Source organism: Pipra filicauda, unplaced genomic scaffold, assembly GCF_003945595.2.
Source record: "Pipra filicauda isolate LSUMZ 115617 unplaced genomic scaffold, ASM394559v2 scaffold47_size6085603_pilon, whole genome shotgun sequence".
NCBI classification, from domain to species: Eukaryota; Metazoa; Chordata; class Aves; order Passeriformes; family Pipridae; genus Pipra; species Pipra filicauda.
The window spans coordinates 775,055-792,773 of NW_024104620.1; the positions used below are offsets into that span (position 1 = coordinate 775,055).

The 17,719-nt window shown below is 46.1% G+C and overlaps 1 protein-coding gene across 1 annotated transcript; it reads right to left on the reverse strand.

The window, feature by feature from the left end:
* Positions 1 to 43: 43 nt before the first annotated feature.
* LCT (lactase) lies at positions 44 to 17,412 on the reverse strand. The gene is made up of 17 exons (XM_039386309.1): positions 16,672 to 17,412; positions 15,667 to 15,746; positions 14,343 to 14,426; positions 13,813 to 13,915; positions 13,085 to 13,160; positions 11,643 to 12,330; positions 10,639 to 11,284; positions 7,815 to 9,374; positions 7,241 to 7,509; positions 6,464 to 6,754; positions 5,410 to 5,608; positions 4,801 to 5,003; positions 4,330 to 4,439; positions 3,626 to 3,760; positions 2,490 to 2,713; positions 1,446 to 1,682; positions 44 to 754 (listed from the first exon to the last, which is right to left on the reverse strand). Exons 1-17 carry the CDS (start codon positions 17,333 to 17,335, stop codon positions 543 to 545), a joined length of 5,781 nt encoding a protein of 1,926 aa, XP_039242243.1. The 5' UTR covers positions 17,336 to 17,412; the 3' UTR covers positions 44 to 542.
* Between the last annotated feature and the right edge of the window lie 307 nt (positions 17,413 to 17,719).

The window sequence follows — 17,719 nt, forward strand, 5'->3', positions numbered from 1 at the left end:
TTCCTGTGGCACAGGGAAACAAGGAAACTCAAAACACAGCAGAGAAATGTTTTGATCCAGTTTAATGACCTTGCTGTACATGACATAAAGGAAAAGGGGGGTAAAACCCCAATCTGTGCAGTAGCTGCACTAGAAGAGTACAGTCTAGACCAGTTTTCACCAGTATAGGCACTAACTTGTCTTAAAAACACTAAGAAGCAGTAAAGCTTTGAGGGGCTCCCCTCAGATCCACTGAAGATGCTGAAGCACAAACAGGTTCCAGCTGAAACTCAGAAACCTCACATGCAGGTAGGAACAAGCACTTTGGTCCTTAAGAAATCAAACCAATGATGCCCATGGAGAAAAAAAGACAGTTAACAGAGAAAAATAATTCTCCTCCCCCTTTTAAAGCTGGGAAAAGCAAACACCGCAATGCTGGGGAGCCATCTCTGAGGCAAGACACAAAGCTGCAGCAGAACAAGCACTAAGTTTCTTCTCCTGATGGTAGAACCTTCTTTTTTAAGAAAAACCAAACCCAAAAACCACTTGAGCAAGTGGAAATGTTACATTTTACTTCTCAGTTCCATGTGTGATTGTTTATGGGATCTTTTGACTGATTTTCCGTATTTGTATCCAAAAAGAGCCAAGGCCAAGGCTCCAACTCCCGAAAGAGCAAAAAGCATGTACAGGGCAATTTCTGCACTCTGGGATGTCAAATCCAATCCCAAAAAGCTCACAGTGGCAGCTGCTCCTGGAGTGGGGTCTGGTGGTGTCACTGGAAACAATAATGAAGTGTTAGTACAGAGCCTGGGGGAGCTGTTCCGTGCAGGTTTGGGCACTGCTGCTTCCTGCCTCCACACGGCTTTCCACTGTGCTGTTCCCTGCTCTGGGGATCAGGGATTGACACAGTTCTGGCTCAGAGTGAAGGCACAGTGGAGGCTGATAGTGCAATTCCTGAGTACACGTGAGGCTTCTCAGGCCTCCACGGTCATCCCCAGACCCCCACACTAACACTGGGTGCTGTTGATTGCCCTCCTCTAGTTCAGGGAACATAAATCATCACAAAAGGATCAGTATTTCCAAAGGCTTACCCAAAACACTGATTTGTATAAAGTACTCAAAACTGATTAGAAGAAATGTGGGAGTACTGAATGTGTGTGGTTTGGAAAACCACATCCTGGGCAGTTGTTAGTCAGAGAAAAGTCTAATGGAATAACTCTCTTGCTTCATGTTGGAGACAGGTGTGTGTTGAGGGGCTCTCGCACAGGATTTCAGCATTAGTCTGGTTTTGCACACAGGAATGGTATCACTGTACATGGATGTCTTCAGTCATAACAAGGACTGATGATGATAAGAGCCCTTAGAGGGAATACTGCAGAAAATACTGTCTCTAAAGACTGTAGATTATGGAGAACTTTAGGAACTGGAATCAGATGCAAGCACACAATTCCTGCTGCACCGCTTACCTTCTGGCTCTGGTTCCAGACAGGGATGTTGGCCCGTTGCTGGGTCTGGAAACCCATTGCAGTTGATGATCTGCGAGTAGTACCTGGCAGAGGCCTTGGGGCGCCGTGGCAAGGCGGGGTCTGAGAAGTTCACGTGGTAGAGCCCAAACCTTTCATCAAAGCCCACGGCCCACTCGAAGTTGTCCATCAGGCTCCACGCGGTGTAGCCCCGTAGGTCAACGCCGTCGTGCACCACGGCTGGGGCAGGACCAGAGAGAACAGGTCAGTGTGCCACCCCTTGCCAGCCACGGCATGAAATGCTCCAGAACATCCACACCTGACACTCCACCTCCTTGGTTTTTGGTTTTTTCCCCATTCCCACCTCTCTCCCGTGTTGACTCGGATCAGTTGCTCTGTGCTACTTCAGCTGCCAAGTTACAGCCCGGCTAGTTCATTCACTGCCCAGGACTACAGACTGCTTTTCTCTGCTCCAAAAATCAAAGCTTTTGTCTGAGAAACAAAGGTTTGGGAACAGAGAAGAAAAGCCATCAAAATGCAACAGCTGGTGAAACAAGCGTTTGTTGGGCCTCGTTCCACAGTAAATGAGCACTTCCTGAACACCTGGCTGGCAGTTCCCAGTATGTCAGAAAAGCAAACTGAAAATGCCCTTTCCTGAAGTTGCTCAAGCACTGCTGTAACTGAAACTAGTTTGGGGGTTGGTTTTTTTACCCTTTTTTTTTTTTTTTAAATGCAGTTTTTAGACACAGCAGTAGTCAAACTAGAAGCCAAAGTAGTGTTTAGCTAGAGAGGCACCTAATGAAGGAACCTGCTCTTACCCTGCTAAACCCAGGGTTTGTTCTCCCCTTAGATCCCTTTCCTGGCACAGTTGTGACTTCCGTGGCAGTTCTTGGTAAGCCCAAAGGCTCTTGGAATTGGATTCAGTAAACTCTTATATATGAGTGTGTAACAGGTGTGATGGCAGTGCTGTTTCAGCCCTTGCTTTATCCACCCCAGTCTCCAGCTCTCCAGAGCTCTGGCTGATGGGGTTTCCACCACCACTCCTACCTTTCAGTGCCTCGTTGATGTAGCTCCGGTAGTAATGCACCCTCTGAGTGTCATTGAACACAAAGGCCCCCCTCTCCGAGATCCCATTCTCAGTCACATAAATGGGGGGGTTGTTGTACTCCTCCTTGATCCACCTCAGGATCTTCCGGAATCCAAAGGGTGTCACCTTCAGCCAGGTAGAGCCGGAGCCCAGCCAGCTGCGGTCGCTCACCGTGGCCACACCCCTGCAGAGGAGACACTGGGGAGGACCAGTCCCAGCTCCTGGCACCTCAGCGCCCAGGGCTGAGCTGGGGCTGGTGCCCACAACCCTAAAAAGCACTCACAAGTGGTTTTTACAGAAAACACTTCTCCTGCTTTGCTGTGTAAATCAGCCATGGCTGAGGGTGTGATGTTGGCTCCAAATCTTTGTACGCTATGACACCAATTCTACTTTCCAATGTATCATGCGGTGCCTGAGCACGTAAAATTGCCCTTCATACCCACATACAGGAATGCAAGACTGAGCCCAATGTCCTATGGGGCTAAACCACAGGGGCTGGGATGCAGCAGCAAAGGCAAGTTAAAACAATTTCATATATTCCCTGTGGAAAGGTTTCAGAAAGCAGACAATTTCACCCCCATGTGTAGTCCCACCACTACTTTAATTCCCATCAGGAAAACTGATAAGCTCCTATCCTTTACCTTTTGAAGCTGGGGAATGAAATCAAGTATCTAATGAAAAATCTTTACTTATATATACCTAACCATGAAGTGATTTAGCTATTTAGCCTTTGAACTCACATTTATCCAATGGAACAGTATCCATTAAGCAGGATAACCTCACAGTTCAAACTGCAGACTGGAGACGGGAAATATGATAAAAACTCTTTGCAACTGATCCCAAACCACTGGGAAACTCACAAGTCCAGATTCTTTCCTTTAACAGATCCTCTCATTTTCCTTTTCCTGTTTCAAAGATTCATGTTTATCATGGAAATAACAGCACCACTGGTACTGGTTGGGGCTGTTTTCCCAAGTATTGGTTACAACAGCTTAAAATACCTATCTCACAGATTTATTTGCTATCAATTTACACTCGTCAGTTGGCCCAGGCTCCAGGTGTGCAGATTTTACTTGACCAGTAATTCATCTCTTACCTGTCAGAGTCATATGACTGAACAACCCTGGGAAAGTTTAGATTGTATGCTAATACTGTGGTGTATTGGTTTAGACCAAAGTAGTCATATGTGCCTTTAATTCTTTGCTTTTCACTTTCAGTAAATTCTGGAAGTCTGCAAGAGAAAACAGAGAACACACCCTGAACACACTCCATGTGTAATGCTGGTATCCCTGGGACCAGTACCATGATCCTTCTGGAGGAACATGGGAAAAAACAGGAGGAATGGGGAATGGAAAATAAGAACTGTAATTCAGAGGGACCAATGAGTTCTCAGTGCCAGAGTTCAGTACACAGTTTCAAGAAAAGGTAAAACAAATTTTTCAGAGTTGTCAGGTAATGTGTCTAATGCAGTGATACAGGCATTTACTGTATCACTGAGCTGCCAACTTATTACCCCAAAGCTGTGTTATATTAGTAAATTTAGTTTGCAAGAGAGGTACAGACAGGGAACAGGCAACTCCCCCTGCTGTGGAACTAGATAATCTTTAAGGTCCCTTCCAACCCAAACTATTCTATGGTTCTATGAAAACGTACACTACAAGTTTTCTGTGAGGATACAATGAGTTGTTCACAGTAACACTGCAACAGAGTCATTGAAATGTAGCACTTCTATCCCAGAAAAGCTGCAGGTCTGAGCACAGCAAGTGAAACAAGGGCAGGCGTGTGTGCCTGGGCTCTTACCGGGACTGGCTCAGGCCCTGGGCCAGGCTGCGCTCCCGAATCCTTCTCTTCATCACCTCATTGTAATCACCGTTTTTGAAAATGGGATGGGCAAACCAACCTAGTAAAAACTAAACCAGGAAATAAGGGAGGATAAATCATGTATCAAAACGAGGGATTTAACCATATCTCTGTCACAAGCTGCTTTATAGGTGATACCTTAATTTATAACAAACAGGCACATGGAGATGCCCAGCAATGCCCATATAAAGGCAGTAAATTTAATAAGCTTTTGCCACTGCAACCGTATTTTGTCTCATTTCTGTTGCCTACTCTATCAGCCCCAAAAGGAGAGTGATACATTTCCTTGCAGTGGTGCCTCTGGCTCATCATTTTCTTTCAGGTTCTGGGCATGTCCAGCACCGGGAGAGGGGTTGTCCCCATGAACAGACCCGGGAGCAGCAGGAGAGCTGTGACCAGGGGTCTCTGTACCTGCATGAACCGTCTGGAGGCTTCGACATCCTCCTGCTTGTGTGGGTTCCGTGGCTCTGCCCAGTCAGAGCTGATGGTGATGGAGATCAGCCCTCCCTGTCTGGCCCTGTAGGTCTCGTTGTAGAGGTGCCAGACCTCGGCGTGGGCCTTTATCAGGTTGTGTCCCACCACGTAGGGAGCTCGGCCCGGCCGGATGGAGATTCCTGCAGAGACAGGGACAGCACAGCCAGTGGAGCAGCAATTCCCAGCTTTCTCATGGCTGCTGCCCAGCTTAACACAATCCCCAGGACACTCAGAACTGTCCACAAATGTTTCAGCCCTGGGCTGAAATCGGTCCCTGGAGCTGAGGTCTGCTCCAGGCAGCACGTCCAATCCAGGGGCTGCAGAGGAGGGCTGGATTAGAGGAGTGGGAGAAGGAGGATGGGTCTTGGAGGTGAGAGGCAGAGTGAAAGAAGGACCTGCCCCACAGCAATCCAAACCCCATCTATCCACACCACACCTCCTTCCTTGGCCTACCTTTGCCAGCCCCAAACATCTGCTGTGCCGCAGCACAAACCAGCTGTGCCCGCAGTGCTGCCAGGGCTCTGAGGTTGTGCCCAGCAGTCCTACCTGGAGCAGCTGTGCCAACACCATGGCCAAGATAAGCAGTGTTGTAGGGTTCATTGAGGGTTATCCAAAATTTCACTTTATCTCCCAGTCTCTGGAAAAGGAGCTCAGCATATTCCTTAAACCTCTGAATTATTGTATCATTCTCCCACCCACCGACGTCCTGCAGGGCCTGTGGGAGGTCCCAGTGATACAGAGTTACCTGTGGGGAAAGACAGCAAGACAAAGGATTCAACCAGTCACTCTCACTTCTGGAAATAAGGACAGTAACCCAGACTCATTTATGAACACACAAACTGTGCTTTGATCTGTGGCCACCTGTTCCTAATGGTGATTGGAGTTTGTGGTGTTCACTCATGCACTCGAATAAAATACCTTTTTGCCACTGTTTCAGTGTTTTCTTTAGGATGTGGGGAAATGACTCAAACTCCAGGGACTGCCTGAGGGTGAAGACGGAGCTTTTACCAAAAAGCACCTTGTGACAGCAAGAACTCCTCAGTGAAGAACTGCTGCACTTGCACTGGTGAAATACAATCCAACAGAGCACCAGTCTGGGCTGGTACAAGGTTATGGGTCAGGTCAGATTCACTAACCAGTGCTGAAAGAGCTGAATGATGCAGTGCTGAGGTCACTGTCCATTGTATGTGACCCTGTGGAGATTCCTGGCTCCTGAGAAAAGAATAATGTTACACCTGTCTCCAAGAAAGGCAAGAAGGAAGATCTGGGGAAATACAGGTTGGTCAGTCTCACCTCAGTGTCTGGAAAGATCACTGTGTAGGTCCTTGTGGACTCTACTTCCAAGGAGATGAGGGACAAGAAGGTGATTGGAAACATCCAATAATAAGGTTACTATGATCTTTCTGGGTAAAAATATCACTATATTCCCAGTTTATTCCTTTATGCAAACCCCTATGTTTCTTTGCAGAATGCAGTGAAAAACAATGAAAACCAATTTCTCTGTGAAGAAGGGTGTGGATGGGAATACACACATTGCTCTGAGCACCAGACTTGGGTTCTGCTGTTTCTAAGTTACCTCAAAGTCACCAGTTTTAGTTACCTGAGGCTTAATGTTGGCTGCCAGCAGAGCATCAATGAGCCTTTCATAGTAGTTCAGTCCCATTTCATTGATGTACCTGGTGGTCCCATCTGGGAGAACACGGGACCAGGAGATGGAAAACCGATAGTGAGACACCTTGAGGCTTTTCAGCATTTCCACATCCTCCTCAATCTTGTGGTAGCTGTCACAAGCTACATCTCCGGTGTCATCGTTGCTGATTCTCAGGGGAGTGTGAGAATACTTGTCCCAAATGCTCAGTCCTTTCCCATCTGCTCTCCATCCTCCCTCAATCTGCAATTAATTGAAGATGGGGGGGAAATTGTTAGTAAACCCTAAATTTAGGTCTTGGTCTAGCAAAGAATTCAGCCTGTTAGTGTTCGTGGTGCCACACAATATTTTGGCTTATCAGCTTAAGACTAGAAATAGCAACGTTTTTGCTGTACCTTGGGCCTCAAGGCAAGACACATTAGCAAAGTACAATGTCCCAGAGCAGGCAGTGTTTCAGTTCACTAATGCTCCATGTTGGCTGGATCTTATGAAGCCCATGCTGTTGTCCTATTTCCTGTGGTATAACCACACCCTTCAACACTTCCAAGTTCCTCCCTTCTAGAGCAGTTGCTACACTAACCCTTAATTACAGTAAACCCCAATGTTTAATTACAGTAAACCCCAATGTTTAATTACAGTAAAACCCAATGTTGCAAAAGCTGTAGGTGTCTCATCCAAATTGAATTAACTGTCCACAGACACTCCAAGAGTCCCTCTCTGTTTCCTGACCTGGTATGCTGCAGTTGCTACACTCCACGAGAAGTTCTTTGGGAACTCTCCATACAAAAACTCATCCTCTTTGGGCAGTGGGATCCCATTACTGCGGATGATTTCAGCGTAGTACACAGCCGAGCGCTTTGGGGTCCTGGGCCTGTTGGGGTTGTTGAAATCAACCTGGAGCAATCCAAACCTTGGGTCATAACCATCCGACCACTCAAAGTTATCCATGAAGGACCAAGCGTTGTATCCCTTCAGATTAACACCGTCTAACCTGGAAGCTGAAAGACCAGAAACAAAAGGAAGGGCATCAGTGGCGTAATCACACATTAAATGAACCCTGAGGAACTCACTTGCTTTTAGCTTCATAAAGGTCATTAAGACACTTTTCACAGTTGGAGGACACAAAGCACAAGCAGCCATGCAGAGGAGTTCACAAAAAGAAACAGCATGTTTATATTGTGCTCAGGATATTTGAAGACTGATATTAATCACTTTTAAAAACGGCTCTTCAGAGGAATAAAGGAACCAGAAATCTAGAGAGGAGACACACAAACCCCAACAGAACAAAAGTAAACACTGGTACCTTTTAAAGCTTCGTCAATGTATGTTTTGTAGTAAAATATCCTGGCATTGTCATCCACATCCGATGTGGTGTTTATCGCCACCCCGTTCTCAATGACGTATATTGGGGGATTTCCATACTCCTCTTTGATCCAGTTCAGGAGCCTCCTGAGCCCCCAGGCCACGGGCCGATGGCCTTCGAGACCCGAGTAAGGCCAGGAGCTGTCAGCGCTGATTGAAACTTCCTGGTCATACTCATAGGAGAAGGGATTCAGGCGGGTTGTGGAGTGGGTGATGATTTTGGAGGTGTAGGTGTTGAAGCAGAACACGTCCGCCGTGCCCCGGATGTACTCGTGCTCCTCCGCCGTGAACGCCGGCAGGCGGGACGAGGGCAGCCCCTGGAGCTCACTCCTGTTCCCAACCTTCCACTTCATCGCCTCCGGGTAGTCCCCGTTTTTGAAAATGGGGTGTGCAAACCAGCCCACCATGAACTGCAGGTACCTGTCTGCGGCCTCCACGTCCCTGGGGTCGCCGGGGGACTTGGGCTCGGCCCAGTGGATGTAGAGGCACAGGGCGATGACCCCTCCCTGGCTGGCCCTGTACTTGTCGTCGTAGGTGTGGTAGGCCCTGGCGTGGGCCTTCAGCAGGATGTGGGCAACCCTGTAGGGAGCACTGCCAGGGTCTTGGACATTGGGAGGGAACGTCCCCTGGCCATAGCCCAGCCAGGCAATGACGTAGGGCTCATTGAACGTGATCCAGAATTTCACCCTGTCCCCGAAGGTCTGGAAACAGAAGTCTGCAAAGCTGTCAAACAGGTCAATCAGGGTGTTGTTTTCCCAGCCACCGATGTCCTGGAGAGCTTGGGGCAGGTCCCAGTGGTAGAGAGTGACAATTGGAGTGATGTTGTTTGCAACCAGCCCGTCAATGAGACGGTTATAGTAGTCAACTCCATGGCTGTTGACTGAGTTGTTCCTTCCAGTGGGGAAAATTCGAGGCCAGGACAGGGAGAAACGATAGTTCTTTACCCCCAAGGCTCTCAGCAGGTAAATATCTTCCTCCACCTTGTGGTAGCTATCACAAGCAATATCTCCAGTGTCATTATTCTTTACATTCCCTGGGACATGGGTGAAGGTATCCCAAATGCTGGGCCCCTTGCCGTCAGCATCCCAGCCTCCCTCGATCTGGTAGGCAGAAGAAGACACACCCCAGGTAAAGCCCTCTGGGAATGTCCCATGAAAGTACATGTCTCTTTCAAAGGCAGTCTGAGATGAAAACTTCTCCCAGACAACCTTTGCCTTGGAGGGAACTTCTGATGCTGGTAAATTTGGCAACTTTGGTGGCGCAGGTCGGTCAAACACCAGTGGCGCAGAAGATCTGCCCAAGGCTTCGGATGGAAAACCATTCTTTTCAATAACACTGGAATAGAAATAAGCAGATGCCTTGGGAGTCCTTGCTCTGTTGCTGTCTTCAAAGTCCACATGATGCAGCCCAAACTTCAGGCTGTACCCCAGCGGGCCTTCAAAGCCATCAACCAGGGACCGAGCGATGTACGACCGAACATCGACGGCGTCGTGTTTCACCGCTGCCACAGAGACAACACCACACACTGTTACACACTTGAACATTCTCTGAACACAGCTCAGCACAACAAGCACCACAACTGAGGGTGGTGTGACAAGCCAAACACCTACAAATGGGTTTTTAGGCTAAAAAAAACTCCCAAACAATTATGAGTATCAGGCAAGGAAAGCAGTCAACACTCTAACAGGAGCTGGTCAAATGCTTAGTGACAAAAACATGTGAGGAAAGAAGTATTAGTCAAGAGATGTTTGAGTACAGGACACTTGTGCCACTGGTATCCCTTTCCCTGTGTTCTTGCTTTCAAGCAGATTTCATCAATTAAGGTAATGGTGCATTTTAGATTTGACACCATAGTTAAACAGAAACATTGCATGTACTCAGTGCTTGCCTTTCTTCCCTGAGCTCAGGAGAGTTTCTTAAGGCAGAACAGTGTATTCAATGCCAGCAGGGGCAAGTCCAGCATCCTCCCTCACACTGTCTACAAAAAAGCACTACATCTGTCTCTCTCCAGAAAAGTTCGCTCCCCATGTGCAGTCCATCTCCTTTACTGCAGCTGAGGCACAACAGTAATGCTAAGTTGTGTTTTCTGAGCTCTTTTAGCACTCCTAGCTGTATGTTGAGAACTAGGTCAAGAAGATCAAATGCTGTACACTGATCACCAACATATTTAACACAGCATATTTAATAATGTTTTCCTGACACTATTGTTTTGAATATCTCAAGAGAATCAGTTAAATCTCTGTTTGAAACCTCAAATCTCTGTTCCTGCCCAGAACTTGAGTCACTAATATTATTTTTACATCAACAGATACATAGCTTGCAAAGACATAAGCCCAACTGGAACCTTCCAAAAATGATTAAGATATAAATATCTCTCTAAAGCTTCTAACCTGAAATGGTGCAGGATTCTGCCAGTTAGATCTGATGAATTAGTACAGGCAGTTCAGGTCTGATCTGTGAGATCTCTACAGGCAAGATCCTGCAGGCAAATCATCTTCAGGGGAGCTGGAGTATATGAACTGATCTTAGGGTCCAGACTACATCAATCCATATCTATGAAAACCTATGTCCATATCTAAAGAGGATGGAGAGCTCCATACCTGGACACCAGACAGGTTGGAGTAGATGAGGTCACACTCACTACACAACAGGCAGTTGACCTTGTATCACTCTGCTTTGATGTTTTGAAGTCAACCACCACGGAAGGGCTAAAATAGCCAGTTATCATGACTAAAAAGAAATACAATAATTTGATTTCTCCATACCTTTTAGGGCCTCGTTGATGTACCGTTGGAAATAATCCACTCTCAGGGTGTCATTAATGAGATCCCCCGTGTCTCCCGTGGGCATACCATTCCCTGATATGTATATTGGGATCTGTGTCCCTGTGTATTCCTGGGATACAAACTTCAGCAGTCTTCTCAACCCCCAGGGGACCACATGGACCCAGGAAGAGGCAGCCTGTGGCCAGGAAGGATCCACATGCAAGGAGAAGTTCCCAATGCTCTCGTATCCTGGAGCGCAGGTCCCGTCAGCCCCGGCACTGACCAGGCGGGAAGTGTAGTGGGAAAGGCCAAAAAAATCTGCAGTCCCTTTCACCCAGGACTTCTCCTCCTCTGTAAACACAGGCAGCTGTGCCACTGTTGTGGAGCAGTGCTGGTTCACTGCCTGGATCTGAGCCTTCAGGATCTCTGGGTAATCGCCATTGACAAATATGGGGTGGGCGAACCAGCCCAGCATGAACTGCAGGTACCTCTCAGATGCCCTCACGTCCTCGGAGCTGGCTGGAGTCTTGGGTTCAGCCCAGTCCGAGTTCAGCACCAGCCCCACCTTTCCCAGCTGCTGAGAGCGGTATTTGTCATTGTACAGGTGCCAGACCTTGGCATGAGCCTTGAGAATTGTGTGAGCCACCTGGGAGCAGAAAGCAGAGCAGCACATGTCACACTGCACCACACAAAAGCTCTCGAGCCTTCAGGTTATTGCCACGTGAAAATGGCCTCTACATCCAAAAGAAAAAGCCTTGACAAAATGAATAAGCTGGAGAATCTGACTATCCTTCAACACCAGCTTTCAGAATGGAAAAATAAAATAAAATAAGAACATCTAGCCCCTGTTAACAAACCCATTTTTTGCAGGTACCATAAATCCAAGAAGCAAATAGTTGTCTCAGAGGCCACATTAGGCTTGAACATAGGTAAAGTACAGAACATTAGAGGAAAACAACCCAACAAAAGCAGCTGCAGGATCCTAGTTATTCCCGTGTCCCTACCTTGTAAGATGCCACTCCTGGGTCAGTGATTCCTGGGGGATGCTCCCCGGTGCCGTAGCCAGCGTAGCTGATAACCCAGGGCTCATGGAATGTGATCCAGAGCTTGACTCGATCCCCAAAAGTGGAAAAGCAGAAGTCTGCATAGCTCACAAAAGCATCTATGACACTGTCATTCTGCCAGCCCCCAAGGGCCTGCAGGGCCTGGGGGAGGTCCCAGTGGAACAGAGTCACCATGGGCTCGATGTGAGAGTCCAACAGCTGGTCAATTAACTGGTTGTAATAATCAACACCTTTGGAGTTGATGGTCTCATTGGTGCCAGCAGGGAAAATCCTAGGCCAGGACACAGAAAACTTGTACAGCTGGGGGTGAAGACCCCTGAGCAGGAAAATGTCATAGCTGGTTTTGTAGTAGCTGTCACATGCCACGTCTGCTGTTTGGTTCAGGTGGACATGGCCTGCATGCCCAAACTGATCCCAGATGCTCTCCCCTTTCCCATCCTCTGCCCAAGCTCCTTCAATGCTAAAGGCACCTGTGGATGTGCCCCAGAGGAAACCATCTGGGAAAACGTCTTGCAGAAAAGAATCCCTCTCCAGTTCAGACTGTCCAGCAAACATTTCCCAAACTGTTTGGTAGGAGGAGCGAGGGGCAACAACAGCAGCTGGGTTCTCCTGTAGAGTATTTGTTTGGCTGGAAATGGAATAAAAAGAAGTTAAAATCTCCAAGGTGAATACCACTGCCATAGAACTTGCAAACATGGAGACTAAACTAATTTTTTTGCTTCCCATTCAGGTCACATAAGCCACTTTAGGATACAGTTCCTTTGTCATCTGATCAACCCAAGCTGCTGCCACCCAGGTGGAGGGCAGTGAGGTAACTGCTGAGCAGCTCACATGCCAGATATCTAATCTGCAGGCAGATTCTCATAATTCATTACAGCCAGGCCAGAGATACAAACAAAATCATTGCAGTGTGTAGAAATTGCACATGCTACAACTGCTCTCATTGAGTTTCCACGGGATAAGCTAAAACTAATCAATCCTGCTTCTGTAATCCTCAGCACCTCCCTGCACACTGACATCTCTCACATTTCCATAGGTCCAGTTGGCTTCTCCCCTAGGAAAGCCTCTATTGGATTTGTTTATTTATAACTATTTTGCAGAAGAGCAAAAGGCTTGGGAAACGTACTTGTCACTATTGGCTTGAAGGTGCAATTTGGGTAACTAAGGATGAGAGAGTGGAAGAGGATTACATTATGGGATTAGTAGCAGGATAGAGGATTGCCTGTAATCACAAGAGACTGGGCTCAGCAGAAGGGCCTCCCTTTCCAGCCCTTTCAGCCACTGACAACAGCCTTTACCACTACAACTGTCTTGTCTCTGCCTGCTCACGCGTTTCTAGAAGACACCGTTTTATTATCTGATTTAAAGATCAAAAACTGTACCTTGAAACACGAGACAAGTCGTCCAAGAACTCACTAATGTCATATCCAATCGTCCGTGTTCCTTCTTCATTAAGAGCTGAAAACAAGCAAACAGTAAGTGAAGGACTCGGTCCCACCTCAGGAGCCATGGACTGCACGGCACCGCCTGTACAGACAGTTACTCCTGGAGGAACAAGGTGCTCCTCATAACTAAGAGCTGTTTTTCTCAGAGCAGATGTATTGGGTTCTTTATTAGGTATTTACAAGTTCATGTTAAAAAATTATCATAGAATCATTGAATCATTTAGGGTGGAAGAGCTCTCTAAGATTATCGAGTCCAGCTGTTAACCCAGCACTGCCAAACACCACCAGTGTTGTAGCGTCCCCAAGTGCCACATCTGCACGTCTTTCAAATCCCTCCAGGGATGGTGACTCCACCACTGCCCTGGGCAGCTGTGCCAGGGCTTGACAACCCTTTTGGTGAAGAAATTTTTCCTTGTATCCAAACTAAACCTCTCACGTCACAACTTGTGGCTGATGAAAATTACAAAAAGCTTTGGGGGAAGTTTCCTGCTTCCTCTCCCTTAACACTCACCATCCATCCTTAATTTTCCAAGAAGGCTACAAAAGACCATAAAGTTATTTCATCTAATAGCAGCAGCCTAAATTGGACAATTTTGAATTTCCTCTACAATTTATCATGCAGATCTTAGCTAAAAAACTCTCCTCCTTCTTGAAATGCCACTTACCTATGACAATGGCAGCTACTGGTATGAAAGGATTCTCTTCCATGGAAGCACAACCAAGGAACTTCAGACTAAAAACCAAGATCTCTATGTCCTTCCAGACACTCTGCAAAACCAGAAGTCAGGGACTAGCATGAAAAGAAGCATCAGCCAGCTCCTAAAAACATGCTATTGCAGTTTTTGCATTCTACATGGGCAGCTCCTTATTTTGCTCCCCAGATACTGGATAACTCTTGTTTTATGGAATTTAAGAATGCAGGTTTTCAACCCTGGACAGAAGAATTCTGGCATTCTGGTCATAAATGCATCAATAAGACCAAGATGATCCTTTCCAGCACTTTCCAACACATGTTTTTAAGTCAGAATAACAGAGAAGCAAGTGAGCACCATGCAGCTGCTTCCCAGTGTAGTTGCTGTCTGAGTTCTCCCAGAAAATCAGGACTGTTCAGACATGTATCAAGGAAAATGAAATTCCACTTCTATTTATGGTTTGTTGTCTGCTGCTCTCATTTTAACCCTGTGCAAAATGTTACCTGGAATTCATCTAATTTCTTGTAGAAATCTGTTTCATTTCCACACTGGTACTGAAGGTTGAGAGACAGAAAGTCTACTGAATCCTGGAATAAAGAAAAGGAAAAGAATCATCCCAGAGTAAAATGTTTTTTGGTGGTTTTTTGTTTTTTTTTTCAGGTATTACATTAAAAATACAAAAAATTCTGAAAAGTTTGCTAAAGACACATCGCTGGAGTAAGAAGCCATACAGCTGCAGGGGATCCCTGGACAATATAATGAGCTCAAACTGGATACTGTCTGGGAAGATGTCTCCCTCAAAACAAAGTAAAATTTAAACAGCTAAATTAAATTCTAGGATTATTTTATGAATATAATATTAATGATTTACAGTGACTTTCTTAATTAGTAAGACTGTTTTTGATTAATCAGAGAAACCTTTGCAACTGTGTGGGTCAGGCCTTATCAATAACCCTTTGGGGAAAGTCCACTTCAGAAATCTCAAGGGAACAAGGGAACAAATTGCATTCCCTTATTACACCAGCTGATGAATTTGGAAGAAAACTGATAAGCTTTCAGTTTATTTTTCAGTCTAAGGTTCTCTTCTAGTTTAGCCAGCTTGTGTGATGCAATTTCTGTTCTCTCCCTACAAACCACACCTTGCTCAAATCCTTGCAATGTCATACCTACAACACTGTTCACCCCAGTACTGCTTTTTGCAAGATTGTGAATACAGCAAAAACCCTGCACTGTCATTTGTTCACATCAACATCCTCTGGGTGAATACGGACAGAGAACTTGATCTTCCAGAAAGGATTTCACTGTCTTTGTAGAGACTAATTTCTCCTCATGTTGTGCTTTCCCTGTGCAACTACATCACTGCTAGCACAGCTCAGGCTGTGTTTTAACATAATCAGCAGATTTTTTTAAATAGCAGTTATTTAAAATGAAGTATTCACATCTTTGGTGTGCCTTAAGTAGGTGCAAAGCAAATGATAACGGGTATACTCTTTGGAGACATCTTGTCATTTAGGCAAGTACATTGCTAAAATTGCCAATTATGAGAGCAAATATGTCTCCACCTATCTTAATCAGTGCTTACTAGCCAAGAAAAGATGCTGAAGGAATTTTGTTAAATTAGCTAGCTTCATGTAATTAGACTAATGAAATAAGTTAAACTTACCAAACTGGTCAATTGGTCAGCTTGCTAAAATCTTTAAAAAACCCCTAAAATTTAAAAAATCTTAAAAATCTTTAAAAAAATCTACAAACTTGCAAAAAGTCACTTGATCCCATACACGAAAATCAAGTTAAATCAAGTCAAATGTATATAATTTTGTAAGTTACCTGAAGAGAAACTGAAAGCAGTTCTGAAGAAGCACTGTCCAAAACACCACCTGTTTCTAAAGCAATGGACAGTTTTCCACCTGGAAAGAAAAACGAGACAGTCTGTTAGTAACATATTAAGGACAAATAAAACCTTCAGTTTACTGCAGTTATTTTTAAATCAGTGTTAAATTTTTGAAGCTGTGGAACAGCAGACAGTGCCTTGGGTAGGGGATTTCAGAATTCCCACTGCGATTTCAATGGAGAGCTGCAGAAGGTAGAAACTCAAAGGCAGAATTCAAGAAGCCTTTGTTAATAAATTGTGCCCTTCCACTCCCTGCATAATTATAAGTAGTACCTTTAATTATCATGCCTTTGTGGTGGTTCTATAGTGGTTATTTTTTTAAAATGCATTCTGTGCTGAATGCCTCTGCGATGCTGTGGGAACAGGAACTTGAGGGACACAGGAGACACAGGAGAGAAGCTGGGCAACTTCTAAGGGCTATCACCAGATAGTGTGAACTGTACAGCAAAGTATTCCTGACAAATGCAAGAATTAAATATAAATTCATTCATTAAAAATGTGGATAAAGAAACGTTGACTCAGTCAGCTCTACCAGCTGTCTGTTTGAGACAGAAAAATTCCAAGGCCAGAGAAGGCAGACCCCAGGGAACAGCTGCTTGGAAAATCCCAGGTACCCACCATGGAACAGGTGAAATTCTGTTGCTCTGTGTAACACAGGTAGATTTTAGATTTAATTACTGTAAAACCCCAGTGTCTGCAATGAGGAAAGTCAACCAAAGGACACTGCAGACTTCCTCACACTATTGTTATCTTATAAGAGACTTCTTGTGTCTTGTTTTTTCATGGTTCCATGCACATTTCAGGCAGTTTTTGGTCTTTCCTCTGTGGGTTAGGAAGAGGTACACAAAAATACAGAGACTGCATGTGGCAGTTGCCACTCAATCCCATCACAACATGTTTGTAAGTCATATTGGAAATAGCCCTGTCCCCCCTCTCCTTACCGGCCGGCGAGTGTTTCTCATGGAAGATGGTGTAAAACCCTTCGTGGGCAGCAGCCACGGCCTGGGCTCTGTCCTGGGGGTCAGGGTAAGGCAGGCTGTGCAGGACCTCCTGCAGGTCGCTGAAGGTGACCCACACATCCACCAGGTCCCCAAAAGCACGGAGGCAGAACTCTGCATACTCCACAAAAAGGTTGGCAAAAGCACCGGCTTCCCTCCCTCCGGCCCGCACGGCCACAGCGCCAGGGACACGCTGGTGGTGCAGGACCACCACGGGGCTGAGCTCTGCAGCAACCAGGGCCTGGAGCAACTCCCTGTAGCACTGCACCTGAGCTTCATCAGGCTCCCTGGCATTCCCCTCGGGAAGGACGCGCGACCACGGCAGGAACACTTTGTAGTGCGTCACCCCGATCTCCTGAAGGTGGGAGAAGTACCGGGGCAGCTCCGAAGCCACGAGGTCTTGTTGGCACAGGGAACCATGTGCTTCAGCCACAGCAGGGCCCTGCTCCTCCTGGGGCAGCACTTGGTCCCTCAGACCCAGTTTATCTGCCAACTCACTGGGCAGAGGCCCAGCAATGGCGATAAAATTCCGAGCAAATTCTCCATCTATCCCAAGGCCGGGAGAGACCAACAGAAAGAAGATGAATGTCGTGCAAATCAGCTCCATTTCTGAGCCTGCTTCACAAATGGCAATTCCACACTACATATAAGACAGTAGAAGTAATATTTAACCAGAATTATCTGTTACACTGATAAATGTTCCCAGAACTAGCTGACATTGGAATTATAACAGACCAGGATTTTTAATCAATAGATAATCAGACCAATGGACGAACACAAAAAAATCTGTCAAGCAATTAGTTGGAGAAAGGTCACGTGAAAACAGTTTCTGAGGTGCTCAGGTTCCCCCTTAGACTTGAATATCAACTGACATTTTGCTGATACTGCCTCCATTTCAGAGGAAGATAAAGTAAGTAGATAATACTTTCCTTCTCCTTTTAGCCTTTTTTTTGGCTTAGGAGGAATCCCAGCACAGCTCTGGCTGCAGAAA

What these genes read in the sequence shown, in the direction of transcription:
- LCT (XM_039386309.1), bottom strand. Translation starts at nt 17,335, where the DNA reads ATGGAGCTGATTTGCACGACATTCATCTTCTTTCTGTTGGTCTCTCCC. An exon ending in AGTAGCTGCCATTGTCATAG is followed by an intron (nt 13,161 to 13,812) that starts GTAAGTGGCATT and finishes GCTTGTTTTCAG; the next exon opens with CTCTTAATGAAGAAGGAACA. An exon ending in TGTTGGCACAGCTGCTCCAG is followed by an intron (nt 5,004 to 5,409) that starts GTAGGACTGCTG and finishes CTGTCTCTGCAG; the next exon opens with GAATCTCCATCCGGCCGGGC.